This window comes from Mixophyes fleayi, chromosome 4, assembly GCF_038048845.1.
Source record: "Mixophyes fleayi isolate aMixFle1 chromosome 4, aMixFle1.hap1, whole genome shotgun sequence".
In the NCBI taxonomy this organism is placed as follows: Eukaryota; Metazoa; Chordata; class Amphibia; order Anura; family Limnodynastidae; genus Mixophyes; species Mixophyes fleayi.
The window spans coordinates 326,121,839-326,139,384 of NC_134405.1; the positions used below are offsets into that span (position 1 = coordinate 326,121,839).

General features: G+C 40.4%; 1 protein-coding gene across 1 annotated transcript in view; it reads right to left on the minus strand.

Moving 5' to 3' along the window:
• Positions 1 to 2,820: 2,820 nt before the first annotated feature.
• Positions 2,821 to 17,546, minus strand: part of PARVG (parvin gamma) — a 40,885-nt gene continuing 26,159 nt past the window's right edge. Inside the window, exons 7-13 of the mRNA XM_075210264.1 lie at positions 15,395 to 15,450; positions 14,153 to 14,172; positions 12,186 to 12,247; positions 10,940 to 11,008; positions 8,812 to 8,913; positions 5,304 to 5,376; positions 2,821 to 3,524 (exon numbers count right to left, since the gene is read on the minus strand). Of these exons, the coding sequence (XP_075066365.1) occupies positions 3,451 to 3,524; positions 5,304 to 5,376; positions 8,812 to 8,913; positions 10,940 to 11,008; positions 12,186 to 12,247; positions 14,153 to 14,172; positions 15,395 to 15,450 (456 nt within the window). The 3' untranslated portion in view covers positions 2,821 to 3,450. The remainder of the gene's footprint in view (positions 3,525 to 5,303; positions 5,377 to 8,811; positions 8,914 to 10,939; positions 11,009 to 12,185; positions 12,248 to 14,152; positions 14,173 to 15,394; positions 15,451 to 17,546) is intronic.

A 17,546-nucleotide genomic window follows, 5' to 3' on the forward strand; every position in this document is an offset into this window, starting at 1 on the left:
GTTTTACTCAGCTTGTTTATTAGTTTACTATGTTTGTCCCCAATTGTCAAGCGCTACGGAATATGTTGGTGCTATATAAATAAATGATGATGATGATTGATTGGCACAAAAGATCTGGGGTCTGAATTTGGGGTAGTGATTTGGGGTAAGGGGGTTCATTATAAAGCCACCAGCGATCTAGGGTCTGATTAATAATGCCACTGTGAGGAAAAATGTACTCTGAAGCTAAATGAGAGACAAAATTAGAGCTTTGAGACGTTTGAGTCTTGCATGCTGAAGACGTGTAACTGCAAACGTGGCGACTTCTAGATTCATATATGTGTGAGTTAAATGTCAAAACATTTAAGCTGTCAGACCTCATATAGCTGATGCCTTGCAGAGCTAATGTACAGAACTAATGTGTTATCTATGATCTGTTAAGTAATCTGACTACATGTTAACTGTAAAGTCTATATCACCTGTGTGTGACCCTCATTGTGTATGTCTAGTTCTGTGAGAGCAGACATCCTTGCTGCGTGCTGAAATAAAGAGCTTTGCTTTTCATCTGATCTGAGCCAAGAGTAATTCATTGCTATATCAGCCACCATACATTATATAGACACCAGAAACATGGGGTGGTATTCATTATAAAGCCACCAGAGATGTGGGGATCTGTATGGTAAATCCACCAGATATTTGGGGACCTGCATTATAAAGCCACCAGAGATTTGGGGAACGCGCATTGTAAAGCCACCAAATATTTGGAGAACATGTATTGTAAAGCCACCAGATATTTAGAGAACATGTATTGTAAAGCCACCAGATATTTGGGGAACATGTATTGTAAAGCCACCAGATATTTGGGGGATATGTATTGTAAAGCCACCAGAAATTTAGGGAATATGTATTGTAAAGCCACCAGAAATTTAGGGAATATGTATTGTAAAGCCACCAGAAATTTAGGGAATATGTATTGGAAAGCCACCAGATATTTAGAGAACATGTATTGTAAAGCCACCAGATATTTAGAGAACATGTATTGTAAAACCACCAGAAATTTAGGGAATATGTATTGTAAAGCCACCAGAAATTTAGGGAATATGTATTGTAAAGTCACCAGAAATTTAGGGAATATGTATTGGAAAGCCACCAGAGATTTGGAGAACATGTATTTTATAGTTGCTTCCAGAATAGGTATGGCATTGAATATTAGCCGCTAATATCCATTTTGCATTATATAGAGGTCACTAATATGCTCTATGCATTGTATAGAGATCACTAAAATCTTCTCTGATGTATAATGTTTATTAAGATGCTCTCTGTTTTGAACAGTGTCATGATTATGGCTTAATCAGGAATTAGGCAAACAATAGTGTGGCCCTGATCCCTCCCAAAGATTTAAGTTGTTTTTAACATTTAAAATAAGTGTGCGTCAGTAAACAAGGGGTTAAGGTATGTCAGAGGCCTGAGATTGGTCACCTAGCATGGATTACATCAAAATAATACTTTTCATAATCCATGTTTTGGGAGATCGCGGTACATATTTATAACCAGTCACATGACATATGTCAATACATAGTGACCCCATTAGGAAAATATGGAGATAATGTATCTCTCCAAGTCACGTTTCCTGACATATGTGGACTAATATTAGATCTCTGCTATGTACTTTATAAAAAGTTATATTAGTTATAGACTTCTTTAATAGAAGTGTTTTTGAACAAAAGGGCAATAAAATGTGAAACAGATTAGCATAGCAACACACTTCTGTCAGTAACTTCACAGAGGAAAGGGAGGGATAGGCAAAGAAAAAGATTTAAAAAGAAATGAAATTATTTTAGAAATTCGGAGAAGATACGTCTATTACTGAATAGGAGTCTATGTCCGCTCTGCTCTCACAAACACCACACTACAGGATACCTCCAATACATATGTGGAATTTAAAAGTCCCAATAGTTATTCAATTATTTTTATTATTTATTAGGCTGTTATGAATGTCTACTGTACATAAAATGCATTTTTACAGTCGCTCTTGATTGCAAACAACTGTTGTAACATGCTGGGCACGCCCTTACTATACACTGACTACATGCATACGCCCAGTCCACTCCCCGTTCCGCCCCTGAAATCTATGACTGTCTTAAGGGTCCTTTGCGCTAGAAGATGAATTGGACGTTGCTGCGTTCACTGGTATATAATCCGGTTCTGCACGTGCAGAGCCATTTTTCCGCAAAATACAAAATATGGCATGTATCGGCATTTACGTTCCTTAATGAATCAGGTCCACAATGTTAAGTGTGTACCCTGTAGAAGTTGTATTACCTTTAATCTCACTTACAGATTCAGGGAAACAAGCAATTTGACCAGACTTACAACTGCATAGAATAAGAAAAATAGATTCTAAACATCACATTCAGCAGACAGACCAAGACAGGTGGTAATTCACAGTTGTCCACACTATGAAGTCAGTGGAAGAAGTAGTACTATGCAGTTGTCCACACTATGAAGTCAGTGGAAGAAGTAGTACTATGCAGTTGTCCACACTATGAAGTCAGTGGAAGAAGTAGTACTATGCAGTTGTCCACACTTTGAAGTCAGTGGAAGAAGTAGTACTATGCAGTTGTCCACATTATGAAGTCAGTGGAAGTAGTACTATGCAGTTGTCCACATTATGAAGTCAGTGGAAGTAGTACTATGCAGTTGTCCATACTTGGTCAGACAATAGCTGGCCAGATATGCTGGAACTTGTAGTCACAGGTTGCCCAGGTCTAGTACATAGCTAGGCATTGCTCGACACATATCAATAAACCAATTTGCGGTGCAGTATTATCAAGGACACAGTTTGAGTAAAAATAGATTTATTTGCTTTGTAATGTAACATACGGTGAGATTTCTAGCTGCACAGCTGTTGTTCTACTTTCTTTAACAACAGAACATATACTTTTTATATTTGTGGTCTATTCTGTTAAAACATGGTAGCGATTAGAGTAATGAACTCTAAGTTCATGCATTAGATCTACAAAACTGTCTTTCCTGGCATTTAAATAAAATGAAAATCATCATTATGCTTTATTTTAAAAATTGCAGAATAATGAGATAATGCAATCCCTACTGTAAATTATAGAGCAATAATAAGTCACAGAGGAGACATGTGACCATATAACATAGCAGGAGGCTGTAAGATGAGTGAATTTATAAAGGTCACCTAAATTAACATCTAATATCTGTTAGTATTTAGCATAAGGATTGCATTATCTATTATAATACACGTATCGTAATGTCCTAATAAACACACAATGACGCCAGGATTCACCGATTATAAGCTGTGACATCAAAAATCACTGTTTATACAGTCATTATACACATGCAGAATATTAACATCACTTGTGCATTATATAATGTATAATGAATTGCATCCTCCATTGGCCCCCAGGTAAGTTTACTTGATCCGAATCCTTATTTAGGGACATTTCAAGAATTTTTGTGTTTGAGGAACAAGCTGTACAAAACTCGCAGTGTGGTTTTTAAATCTCCATTCACAATCTCTGTAGATAGACAAGAGGGGAAAAAAGATATAGATTAAAAATAGCTTTATAATAGATTGTAAAATGTCATCAGATGTTGGATATGAAAATGTATTTTAATTTTAACTATATTTACATTACATTACTATAATGAGTCTCAATCATCATTGTTTATTTATAAGGCGCCCCAGATTCTGTAATAATACTTCCCAGCAACAATATAAGCACATGGCAAATACAGCAATACATATAGCTAACATAGCACGGTGGCCTAGTGGTTAGCACTTCTGCCTCACAGCACTGGGGTCATGAGTTCAATTCCCGACCATGGCCTTATCTGTGAGGAGTTTGTATGTTCTCCTCGTGTTTGCGTGGGTTTCCTCCGGGTGCTCTGGTTTTCTCCCACACTCCAAAAAAAACATACTGGTAGGTTAATTGGCTGCTATTAAAAAAATTGACCCCTCTTGGTCTGTCTGGGTGTAATAGGGAATTTAGACTGCAAGCCCCAATAGGGCAGGGACTGATGTGAGTGAGTTCCCTGTACAGTGCTGCGGAAATAGTGGCGCTATATAAATAAATGGTGATGATGATGATAGTAAATAGCACAATACAACATACCATATACATTGCTATTTAAACTGGGATATAAGATGCTGAGGAGACCATTTACCCAACTCGTTTCAACCTGTAGAGAGCTTTTTCAAGGAAAGACCTCTACAGGTTGAAACGCGTTGGGTGGTTGGTCTCCTAATCATCTTAGGGATCTCCATCAGACCAATCCTGCATGATGGTTGCTTTTTTGGGGGCCTCATAGAGGAAGTTATATGAGAATACCCAAATGTAATTTGAGAGACACCATACCTGCATGTTGATGTTAGTATTAGTTGTTCTTATACACATTAATTATTGTTTTTAGAGACGATGCATTATATGCCTCTTTTCTTATATTTATTTCATATACGTGAGAGTTTTTGGATTCACCATTTGGAACGAATGGAGGATAATGTTTTTCTGTATGACCAAATACATTTGTAACCGAGTTACCGAAGGGGGATTCCCCCAAAGATTTGTTACCACAAGTGGTGATAGATGTGTTGTTACTGTGAACTTGACAGTAAGCGCACTCTCAAAAGGGTGCAGTGTCACTTCCTTTTATAGCTCACTGTCTTGAATTGTTTTTTTGATGTACTGTATATAAGTATATTTACTGAGAAATACTACACTAAATACATGTTCTTTTTTTTTGCATATTTGTAACACGTGAAATTTTGGGAGGACATCACCTATGAGCAAAAGATAACTCACAAGACGAAAAAGATTTAAATGGATATATTTGCATTTTTATGGGCATTGGTTCTATAACTGGTCAGTTATTTTGTACTTAGTATGAGGTGTAACGCCCATCGGTGTATATTTCTGTACACAGATGAAGATAAGGATATCTGTGACTCCCGCCAGTTATTGAGGAACCCAAAAAAGAGGGGGGGCAGCTCCAGACAAAATAATGAGACAGTAGCAACCCTATGTAAAAGCTGATATTAGATGGATCTACCTTAGCCTATACCAGAGGTGCTCAAACCCAGTCCCTAAAGGCTACCAACACTCCATGTTTTCAGGATCTCTTTACTCATTCACAGGTGAATTAATCCATTTTTTCTGGGTCAGAAATTATAGCTCCTGTTTCTACAGACAGAAATCCAGAAAACATGACCTGTCAGTAGGACTGGGATTGAGCACCTCCGGCCTATAATATACATTGGTTCAGCAATAAAGTATGTTGTTTGCAGTGATAATACTGACCTGTGGGATCCACTGGATTATGCAAGACACCTCCGTCCGTGAGGAGATCCAGGGCAAGAGTGACATTGTGAAGCTGCCAAAGAGAATGTATATCCAGATTAGAAAAATAAATTTGCCAAACAAGGTCACAGTTTAATTAAAAACAAGAATGGTGGCGGAGAAAGCAAATTGTGAGTCCGCTAAACAACTAATATCATCCTTTACGTTTGGTTGGTGCTAAATCTGGTGTCAGAGGGACTACGCCCCTCTCGACTCAACATGACGTGCCCACACTAAGCGGGTCAAGGGGCCCCACCCAAGGACCAAGAGCCACGTTACTCCGAAGGGGGCAGTGACCTACGGCCGATCAGCGGAAGCACCGTATGTATTAGCCGCTGATTGCTGAGCATTCTTATTACTCCATTCTCAGCTCTAATCTAAGCCAGCAACGACTAGTAGCAAAGCAACAAGTTCTTTTACAATTTTTCATTACTAAACTTTCTTCTACCCCAAAGGCAATCACTCCTAGCTCTCTAATCACTGTAATCAATGATAGCCATCAATCACATCGCACAGATTGCAAAGTAACGTGTTCCCCTCTTGCAGGCGCAGAGAGGCCATCTACCACTCGCTTATAGCCTGATTAAATGATGTACATCCAGGGAACGAGTGGGCTGACAGCTTGATTTGAGGTTTGAATTCCTCTATCAACGCCGAGAGACAGGAAGGAGCTGAGGAATATTTAAGATCTTCACAAATGTTTTGATTTGAACGACAGAATAAATAAAATGTTTACTCAGAGACGCACTCAGTCAGGAGAATCACAGACCCGCCAAAGGCTCATGAATCTTTCATCAGTCAGGTGGAAATATGTAATTTATGTAAAATTTCTCTGAAGGCGTCACTGGCATCGTGGAGATAGTTTGTCTCAGAGTGAAGTTGAAGTCTGGTACCCACAGGACACACTCAAAGATAATTTCTTCAGCTTTGCAAAGATGTGTTCAAGAACAAGGACCATGGCAAGATGGTCAGAAAGCAGTGACAGACCAAGAGGATGGAGAACCCTGGTGCAGAGATTAGAACTGTCCCCCCCAGCTTTCCAGAGGGAGGCAGGGGAGTAGATTCATCAAACCTTCTAAAACGGAAAAGTGAAGGTGTTGCCCATAGCAACCAATCAGATTCTAGCTACCATTTATCCAGTACATTGTAAAAAATGATAGCTAGAATCTGATTGGTTGCTATAGGCAACACCTTAGAATGTTTAATAAATCTTTCCTGGAGTCGTTGTTTTAGTGTCTAAACATTAGATATAAGATTAAATAGAAAACACTACATTTTTACATACATAGGAAGAATAGTTCCCTTATAATGTAGCCATAATCGCCACATACCTAATAGCCAAAATAGCACATTTTCAGGGCTGAGATCATTGCTGTACCTAAGGGGAAATGCAAAATGGCAGCAGCAATAATGTACCCAATAATCTGACTGGTAGTAATGAGATGACATCAACATATGTACTAACCCACTCTCCCGAATGTCCGGGAGAAACACGAATTACAGGTAAGTGTCCTAGCATCACGAAAAGGCAGGCCATTCCCCTGCATCCTGGGCTAAACAGGAGCCTCCATGATGTAATTTGGCACAAATAGCGCACTTGTGGGTGTGGCTAAAACTGGTTTTATCAACTCTTTATTTGCTTCCCCTACAAAGTCAAATTACATAATTATCAATGTACAGATCCTACTTTGGTGTGTAGGGATATGAACAAAAACAACACACACCATTTTCCAAATTTACTTTAATCATGAAGCAGTCTGGCACCAACTTAATAGCTGGGACATATTTCCAGCCAGATCTATATTACTATTTGTGCAATATATAATACGTGTAAATATCTTGCTGAACTCAACAAAAAGTAGGAAGTTTGAGTCAAGTGGAGGAAGGGAGTGATACAATGTATAACATGAACCACAGGGAGAGAATGGACTTGTAGTGTAGAAAACCATTGCCCTCTTTCAGCAGGATAATGCGCCCGGCCACACTGCAAAAATTGTTCCGCAATGGTTCGAGGAACATGACAAAGAGTTCAAGGTGTTGATTTGGCCTCCAAATTCCCCAGATCTCAGTCTGATCGAGCATCTGTGGGATGTGCTAGAAACACAAGTCCGAGCAATGGAGGTCCCACCTCGCAACTTACAGGATCTGCTGCTAACGTCTTGGTGTTAAATACCCCAGGACACCTTCAGAGGTCTTGTGGGGCCCATGCCTTAATAGGTCAGAGCTGTTTTGGCGGCACGAGGGGGACCTACACAATATTAGGACGGTGGTTTTAACGTTGTGGCTGATGGGTGTATATCTCCTAATAAGCCTGATGACGTGTTATATCATAAAATAAGTTATTATACAGAGACAATGCAATATGCTCATGGATCTACATTACAGTGCTTTATGAGATGTGAAATGAAGAAAGTATTTATAGAGACTATATAAAAAAATGACATGCTTTATTTATCCAAGAGACGGCCAAATTATTTCATCATCTGTGTTAATGTATCACTGTGCCTACTTCAACTGCATTACACTCCTCTTGCTGCTTCCAGTCAGTATCGCAGGTGGGCTGAGTATCACAGCGTTACCACGGTGATCTTTTATTGATAAACTGGGAGTTAGGAAATTTTCTATCACTACAACAGCAAATCTTCCATTGCCTGACAGCACTGGGGTCATGGGTTCGATTACCGACCATGGCCTTATCTGTGTGGAGTTTGTATGTTCTCCCCGTGTTTGCGTGGGTTTCCTCCGGGTGCTCTGGTTTCCTCCCATACTCCAAAAACATACTGGTAGGTTAATTGGCTGCTATCAAATTGACCCTAGTCTGTCTGTGTGTGTTAGGGGATATAGACTGTGAGCTCCAATGGGGCAGGGACTAATGTGAGTGAGTTCTCTGTACAGTGCTGCGGAATTAGCGGCGCTATATAAATAGCTGATGATGATGATTTGTGTGCTAATGAAAAAACAGCCAGTATTTAACTTATGTGCAAAATAATAAACTACTCCTTTTTCTGTCGTACTTTCCTTAAATACTCATGCCCTATGTGTCTGTGGTATGTGACCCTAACCCAATCATTCAAATTACATATATCTACTTTTCAAACTTACTCATAACTTCACATTATATACTGGACAGTGGCAGGTCATTTTTGCTAGTATATAATAAAATAGCATTTGTTGTCATTTACGCTGCGGGATTTACCAGGACAAAGAAGTCACGCGGTGGCTTTTACCCTGCACAGAATATATTTCTATTTCATGTGTCTTTCACAGCAAAGAAAAACAAGCTGAGTTAATAAGTAAAAATTTAACATATAAGAGTATCTATGATTTGGCGGTGTAAAGGGTGTGGCCACTGCAAGGGGGCGGGGCTTAAGCGCCACAAGTTGTGTGCCTAAAGACTCTTAATTTTTTGAGAAGTTTATAAAAGTAACCAGCTGGATGTTTTAAAAAAGTGATAGATTTAACAACATACCCGTTCCTCAGGTGCCTTGGGAGTCAGGTAGAACGTTCCTAGATTTAGAAAATAACCTTCCAGTTGTCCAATCAACAGCAGCAGAATTACCCCATCCGCAAACTAAAGAGATAAAACAGGTGAGTGTATATAAAATGGATATATAGCAGGAACGAGGAACTGCGGGCATTTCTGTTGTCGCTAAACGTTATCTCCATTGACGTTGGATCAGCTGGCGGATGAGAGTTATGGTACCAGCATGGTACCAGGGGCTGTCTATCTCCGTTATATAATATATAAATCCTTCGCTTTGTAAGATATCCCACTCTGCACACACTTTCCCCTGAAGCTGCTTATTATACACAGAGCAGTTTGAGCAACGAATTTCAAATATTTCCTGAAAGGTCCTTCAGGAAATCCTATATAATTGATGAATTTCTCCCCTCTCTGAATTAATTTGCCATTTACTCAGATCTCGTCTGCCAGAGACAGGCTCGCTTTGAATTTAAATTATTGGTAATTTTAACACATTACAAATATTAAAGAAAAAAACTTGTTTAGCGAATCGTAATACACTTTGATGTAAGCACAAAAGGATCTTTTTAAATTTAATTTACATTAAACGCAAAATGTGCTCAGTGTTTGGATATATTAAATAGAACAAAATAATAATAATGTTACATAAAGGACATTTCTGTTAATAAAATACCCCAATCTAGGATGGAATATATTGTTAAAATTAGAGAACACATAGGCAGATGCTTATCTATCCACTATCTAGTTTCCACAGCTGGCCACACAAGCAGCGATATCGGACAATTGGTCCAATGAGGCATTATATTATAATATTCAATAATAATCTGAAAAACATCAATCTGAACATTATCATGCATGCTGGTAAATGTGGTTGGATCTGAGTGTGTGTGGGGTCATATTCTGATCCCACCAAAGTCACCAAATCCTCACTCGCCAAGTTATCAGAAACAATCTTGACAAGAGTTTCACCTACAGCAACCCCCATTCCTATGGAACTAGATATATTCGCTGGTAATTGGTTGTCCCAAGGACTTAATCTCAAGTAGTTATAACTTAATAGCTGTGGGTTGCCACAAAGATACGAGCAAGATAATAGACTGATCTGAGCGTACCATGACTGCTGGGATAGATGATGCACCAATAGGATACTGATGTAGCAGGTATAGATGATGATGGAACAAAAGGATGCAGTACCCAAGTTCACCTAGAACTACTATTGGCAGTAGAGAGCAATGAGTAATTATATGCAGACTGCAACACCAGTGTTTGGCCAGTACTGCTGTGGCAGTGTAGAGCAGCACAAGTACAGATAGAACCTGACAAAGCAGGAGCAGTAGGAAAAGCAGTAGGATCAGTATAGTGACGCCCAGGCAGAGCAGGAGTGAGCTTACGACTAGATGACAGATGTGCGGAACGACAACCACAGAGATAGATAAGCAGCAGTCTATAACAAGAAGTGTGGAGAGATGCAGAATCGGGAGAACGGAACAAATGGCAGAGCAGCGGTGGGTCAGCAATGGGCAAACTCTTCTCCAGGCAACAAACAGGATATACGGGGTCACGGGCAAAGGTTCCCTCCAGGGAGCAAACATGATAAATGGGGGTCAAAGGTTTGGTCCTGGCAGCAAACAGGATAGTTGGGGTCACAGGCTAAGGTTCAGTCCAGGCAGCAAACAGGATAATCATAGTTACAAGCAAAAGTCAGATCCCGTAAAGCAGACAGGATACAGACAGTAGGGATCAGGAGCACAGAACTGTTAGCGTGTGAACGGTATAACCAGCAAGGTCTGAATAAAACAGGTAACTTGGCACCAATGAACATCAGGTAAGACCAGGCCGCAGAAGACATTATGTCATATGATGTACCTACAATCACTACATGACCAGGGCCAAGCAGCATCACCTCTTGTTTGCCAATAGCCAACAAAGAAAGGCCGTGCGTTGTGATTTCAGGAAAGACATATATTTGGGAAGATTTTATTGATAAATTTTAGCAATAACAATTTTTAGCAACAGCAGAGAGAGAAAAAAATCATTGTTATCGCTGCTTGTTCAGAAATAGGCCCCTTAATGTTTAGAATGTATTGTGAAGACAAGACAATGTCACACTTACCTGAGTGTCCAGATCCGTCACTGTCAGGCTCAGGTTTACCAGCTGTTTATTCACAAAATGAACCATCACCTGTAAGGAAATGACAGCGACGTGATCATAGAGGATTGTGTTCCAACCTTCTCTTTTACTCTATAATTGAAACATTTAGGGAATATGTGATCAGTCTGTCTCTTTATTGGTTGACACTACAGCTCCCAGCATCATGTCCGCAGGTCTTTCACCAGTCAGGTGATGGGGTCACTATGGGGTAGTATTGTTGCTCCACTCTATCCAGTCTTCAAAATATATAAAATGTGCTTTTCAAATGATTCATAAAATTCTCGCATGTTTTGGTGGCGATACTTCAAATGTATATGTCCTGAACTGCCGCATTCTGCAACCTACGGCTAGTGCCACAGGGGAGATTTGTGCATTGAAGACAGGCCCTGGATTTCGAAGGGAAAGGCCCAGACTACTAGAACTGGGGAGGGAAAACCAGGTTTTGGGAAGGGAAAGGCCCAGAATACCAGAAATGGGGGGGGGGGGAACAGTTTTGGGGGAGGGAAAGGCCCAGAATACCAGAACGGAGGAGGGAAAAGGCCCAGGTTTGGGGGGAGGGAAAGGCCAGGATTTGTGAAGGACATTCCCAGGATTCAGAAGGGATAGGACCAGAATCCCAGGATCGGGGGAGCTACAGGCCCAGGATCGAAGGGGTGGCAGGTTTGGGGGAGGGACAGGCCCAGGTTTGGGGGAGAAGAGCCATGGCAAGCCTAAAACGAGTGGCTACATGGAAATCTATGGAGCAAGGGGAGGCAGATCTAGTGCATTGTGGGTAGGACATTTTGAATATTTACTTCCCTGTCACCTTGGGGCATATTCAATTGTGAGCGTTACTCACAAAAGTAACGCGCCCCGCGCACTATTACCGTCATTACGGTAATAGTGTGCGTAAATACAGTTATTACGGTATATTTCATGCTGGATTTCAGCTCACGGCTCAGGGAGCTGTGAGCTGAAATCCGGCTTAATATTACAGTAATAACGGTAATACTTTTTTTGCGGCGGAAACCGCCAACAATTGAATATGCCCCCTAGTATATATTCATGTTAGCCACATCCAGAAGGACTGGGGAAAGTTGTATAAAAAGATAAGAAACTTCCATTTACATACTTTATTAATAAAAAAAATACAATTTAATAAAAATAGGCACTTAATAGTTCAATAGGTTAATTAATTTAGGTCTTATTTGTGCAGCTATGAAGTTACCTGAATCACATCTTTTATTTTGTCTGGATTCAGGTCAAAAAGTTGATCAAATGCATCCTTCTCTAGAACACAATATAGGAAAGAAACATGTAGAAACACTCCGAATATACACCATTTACTTTATATCAATATGTAACCGCAATAAGAAATTAGACAACATGTCAAACTAGGTTGTAAAAATTAAATTTAATGTAGATAAATGTAGGGTTATACACCTAAGCCTTGGTAATAATTACACTTCTTACACATTACATGGGATACAACCAGGAAATATTAAAGTGGATTAAAAAAGGATTTAGGAATACTAGTTTAGTTTAGTAGCAGCAACACAATGTCAGTCTGCAGTTGCAAAACCAAATAAAATCCTGGGATGCATCTTTGAGAACTAGAGAACATTCAGGGGTGATTAATGGGAATGGGAGGTTTAAATTCTAAAGACAGACTACAAAAATAGGTTTATTTACACTGGGTGTCTTAGAGGTGATCTCATTAATATGTACAAATATATCCAAGGGCAATACAATGAATTGTCTAATTCTTCACCATCAGAACAGGACAGTGTTCTTTACTGTAAGGGCAGTTAAGCTGTGGGATTCTTTACCACACGAGGAGGTGATGACAAATTCACTGTCCGTATTTAAAAGACATTTGACGCCCTTCTTACAAGAAGTGGTATCAATAGCCATAATTAGAAGAGGACATTATGGGGGTGATTGATCCAAGTAAATTTTAACCAATTGCATTTTTGGGGTCAGTAAGGGATTTTTCCTGCCTGAGGCTAAGCTGCGATCTATCACACTGGGAGTTTTGTTTTGCCTTCTTCTGGATCAACGCAATTAGAATTTATATAATGTTGAAATCGATGGACCTGTAACTTTTTTCAACCTTACTAATTAACTACATAAAAACAAAAAAGTGACCGCTTCCAGGTCGTAACACCGGTCAATCTGATTTAATACAGTATTGGTATCAGGGGCTGGATGGCAAATTTTAGCCCAGGGGTGCAGACTCGGCTCAGCTGCCTATTGGGAACATTTTAAAGTAAACAAATTGCAGGTGGCGCAGTCACCCAGCCCAAGGTAGCCCACCATGGTACCGCCCTGGGGTCAGATGTCCCCTTGCCCCCCATCTCAGCCAGCCCCGGAAGGGTATTGATCGGTGTCATTGGTTGCTGTTGCAGAGGGGTGTAATCATCACAGTGCACAGGATGAGCAGCATCACCACAGTGGCGGATCCAGGGGGGGGCGATCGCCCCCCCTAGCAGGGGCTTGCTGCCGGCGGCTGCACAATATGTGCAGGTCCGCTCGGCAGGGACAGTGTGCTGCCCGGCTGCTCTGATTGTGTTTAAAACACAATCACAGCAGCCAGGCAGCACATTGTCACTGCCGAACGGACCTGCACATATTGTGCAGCCGCCGGCAGCCTTGAAGTCAAAAAGGGGGCGGGGCCTAAATCGCCCCACCCCCAAATCGCCCGGGGTAGGATACTTTTCTAGATCCGCCCCTGCATCACCGGTCCCCCAAATGTCGCTATTGGGCCAAGCGATGTAGTTTTCCTCCCCTGTATACACCAAAGAGTATGTTCCCAAAATTCAACTCTTCAAGAACTTTAATCATTATACTTACTAGCAGTTACAACCTGTCTATCAAACCCGCTCTCCTATCTGAACCTCCTCTAAGCCTCTAAACTTGTCAATTTCACCAGCCAGCAAGAGAGAGAGCCAGGGAGGAAATTTGACAATTTAAAAGAATGTTCTTCGCCATCTCTCACATTAACATCTATTTTTCTCCAACCAGCATTACACGAAAACGTCCCTCTCACAATCTCACACTGTTGCCACGGCAACAGAGGCTGGTCCAGTACATCCCAATCCGACCCAGCGCCTTCCTGTGGGGTCAGTGTATTCAGCCCAGCTGCATAGAACAAGTAGTAGCAAGAGGCCATGAATTAAACATAATATCACTTACTGGGAGTCGCATCTTCATCCCTGGAAAGAGCCGCGGGAGTGCATTCGAATGCAAAAATGTGTTTTAATGAGAGGAACAAACAAGGAGAAAACATAAGCAAACAGAGCTCAAGTTGTAAACACCATTTTATTTTTTTATTTTTTATTTTTTTAGCTCTCGCTGCCACAGGTGTCGTGAAAGCAATTACCTGAGGTAAAAATAGGAATGTACTTTCTTGGATTTCACATGCCTAGTGTCATAACTAGGAACAAATATTTATACCTTTTTATAAAACGATCAATAACTTGATAATACAGCAATTTTCCCACCCCCAAAAATAACCCTCAACTCTTAAAAATAAATAAGAGGTCTTCAAAAGAAGAATAAAATACATAGTATTAAATGAAGACTTTAACAAGGTCCCAGAAACAGAAATAGTCAGCTTGTTTTGGGGGACAGTAAAACATAGGGGGTAGATTTACTAAAGCTTAGAGAAAGGAAAAGTGGAGGTGTTGTCCGTAGCAACCAATCAGATTCTAGCCATCATATTCTAGAATGTACGAGATAAATAAGAGCTAGGATCTGATTGGTTGCTACGGGCAACATCTCCACTTTTCCTTTTTAGAAGTTTCAGCAAATCTACCCCCGGGAGTTAACTTAAAAAGTGAAGCATGCACCTATCCCAGCTGGATCTACATCCGATGTGGCCACACAATGTAAGATCCAGCTGGATCCCAGTGGACAGAGTTAGTGCGGTCAGTCGATGACCGTTAACAGTCATATGCAAAGGTTTACATTGATTTGTGTACAGGGTGAGATGGGGCCATTTTAGTCTCAGCCACTACAATGACAGGATAGGAGTCCTTAACTATTTTATCACCGTGAAACAGCTGTGTGACCTATGCCTGATTTTTAATAATGTACTTAATTTTAGCTACTTTATTTTTGTCTACAAGGATATCATTGCTAAAACTAAAATGCATCGGAAGAGTTTGTACAAAATATTATCAAATAATTTGTGTATTATTTTGTAGCAAGGTAAACAGATATATATGAGATAGACAAATATATATCAGATAGATAAATAGATATGAGATAGATATTATATAGATAACTTAATATTAAATAGATAGATGTGTGAGATAAATAGATAGATATGGGAAAGATAGATAGATAGATGCGAGATTGATAAATTGATGCGCGAGAGAGACAGACAGACATGAGATAGACAGACAGACATGACATAAATAGACAGACTCTCACCTGCTGCTGGTAATAACTTCAATAGCTTTTCCTGTCTTCATCCCGTTCCTTGTTGGCTGTGGATATAAAAAAAAAAACATCATACCGCTCAGTGTCGGCCAAAGCAAATGTCAGATATAATTGGGGCTGAGAAGAAAACAAATTGCAGGACTCGACCTTTAAGTTACCGGGTAACTTTCACCTCACGGAAAATTAGATTAGTACAATTTCCGAAAGAAAACGTTCATTTTAGCTAAACGGCTTTAACTGAAACTCGTCAGAATGACTGCACAGCCAGACAGGGATAACCTGACAGCAAAAGCGTCATCCCCGTCTGAAGGGTAATGTCACACCAGTGGTTAAGAAGCCGGCTTTTAAGCATGGTGCTTAATCACTAAGGGGTATATTTAACAAACTGTGATGGTGCACTAACGTGCACTTAACATAGAATCCATTCCATAGAATCCAATATTTATTAAAGATGCATCGCAGCAGATATAGTGGATATCTGCTGCTTTGCATTCTGCTTCGTTTTGGGGAGTAGTCACCATTCAATAGTATGATGACTGCTCCCTCTTGCAATCTAACAAGTTCAGAAAAATAGATTTTTTCGGGAACTTGTCTTGATAATATACAGCAGCTGAAGCTGGCGTACATTATCATTAATGAAAAGTTTCAGTGCTGTCAGCTGGACAGCGCATGTGTGGAGGGATCACATGTTCCCTCCCTGTCATTCACACTCTCTCTCTCTGCAAACTATAATTGCCGATAGAGAACAGAGATGTTTGTGCGCATGCCCGAGGGTTTCACTCGGCGCATGCGCACTGGAGTAAGAACAGGACCCCTGTTGACCACATACTGCTTCGGGAACGAAGCAGCTGTGGTAAGTATGATTTCTACTTCACAGGAACAGCAGTTTTTCGGAACTGCTGTTCCTGTGTTGCTTTTTTAATAAATATGAGAAATAGTTCAATCCTTATCAATGCGATAAGGATTGAAAACTATTTTTTATATTTTGCGAGTGATGATAAATGTGCCCCTAAACCACAGATGTCTTGTAATAAATATACATCACAATCACGTGTTACCATCTCTATTTGTTATTATGAACCAGTCCATTAAGGATTAAGTATAGCACTTAAATGCCAGCATTTTAATAGCTCAAGTGCAACTCAACTCAAAAACAAGTTTCATCGGAAGGTGGAAAGGACCCAACGCTCCTTGAATCAATGTGTTTGTCTCTCACCGCTCCAAGGCACTCCATTGCCATCCTGTATAAAATGCTCTAAGACGATTTACCTCGCTCAGTTCCACAATTTGTCAATGCCTGGAATCAAGACTTACCTAGACCCCCAACAGATAATGAATGGCAGAAGATATTTCTATCCTCACACACTAACTCCCTCAGCCCATCAGTAGTTGAGACTCAATTTAAGATTCTGTCATGTTGGCATTTGACTCCTACCCAAATTCTCTCCGGAGAGCTCAGCGTCCTGGTGGAGGTGCAATTCAAATCCGGAAACTCTCTTACACACATGGTGGAACTGCCCTAGACTTGTTGCATATTGGAAAACGGTGATCAGTCTATGCAAGAAAGAAAGTGTAGGATCGGAAACTCCAGAGGAGCCTTCAAAAAAATTCCATAAAACAATTGAATAACGCTGCAATCATTCCCCTTCACTGGCGGTCCACCGCACCCCCCTCTATCATGGAACGGTTCATCAGAATCGATTACTATTGTTCTATGGATGAGCTCACCCTATCTGGTCTAGTTAAATCTCAGAAGTTCTCTTCTACCTGGTTCTCTTGAAAGGAGTTTAATGATACCCCAACTTACAAAGCATATTTTTCCTCTTGGGTTGATCTCCTACTTCTAACACAGATGTTACGCTTCTTTCGGCCTCCACCTATCACACTCATTTGTCAAGCTTCTTATCTGGTACTAATCTCCCCAAGCTCTATCTCTTTCAGACCCTCCCGGTGAAGGTACCCAGGTCTACTCTAATTTAGTTACACTGCCGGTCCTCCCAATTTGTGAGTAAAAACAACCTCCGTGCACCAGTTTCTCTACTCTGCGTAGAGCTACCTTTAAAGGAGGAAGCATGGTTTGCAGGTGGATCTAGCCCGAGATAGATTTGGAATCCTCCTTCTTTAAATCGCCTTTTTTGGGCTC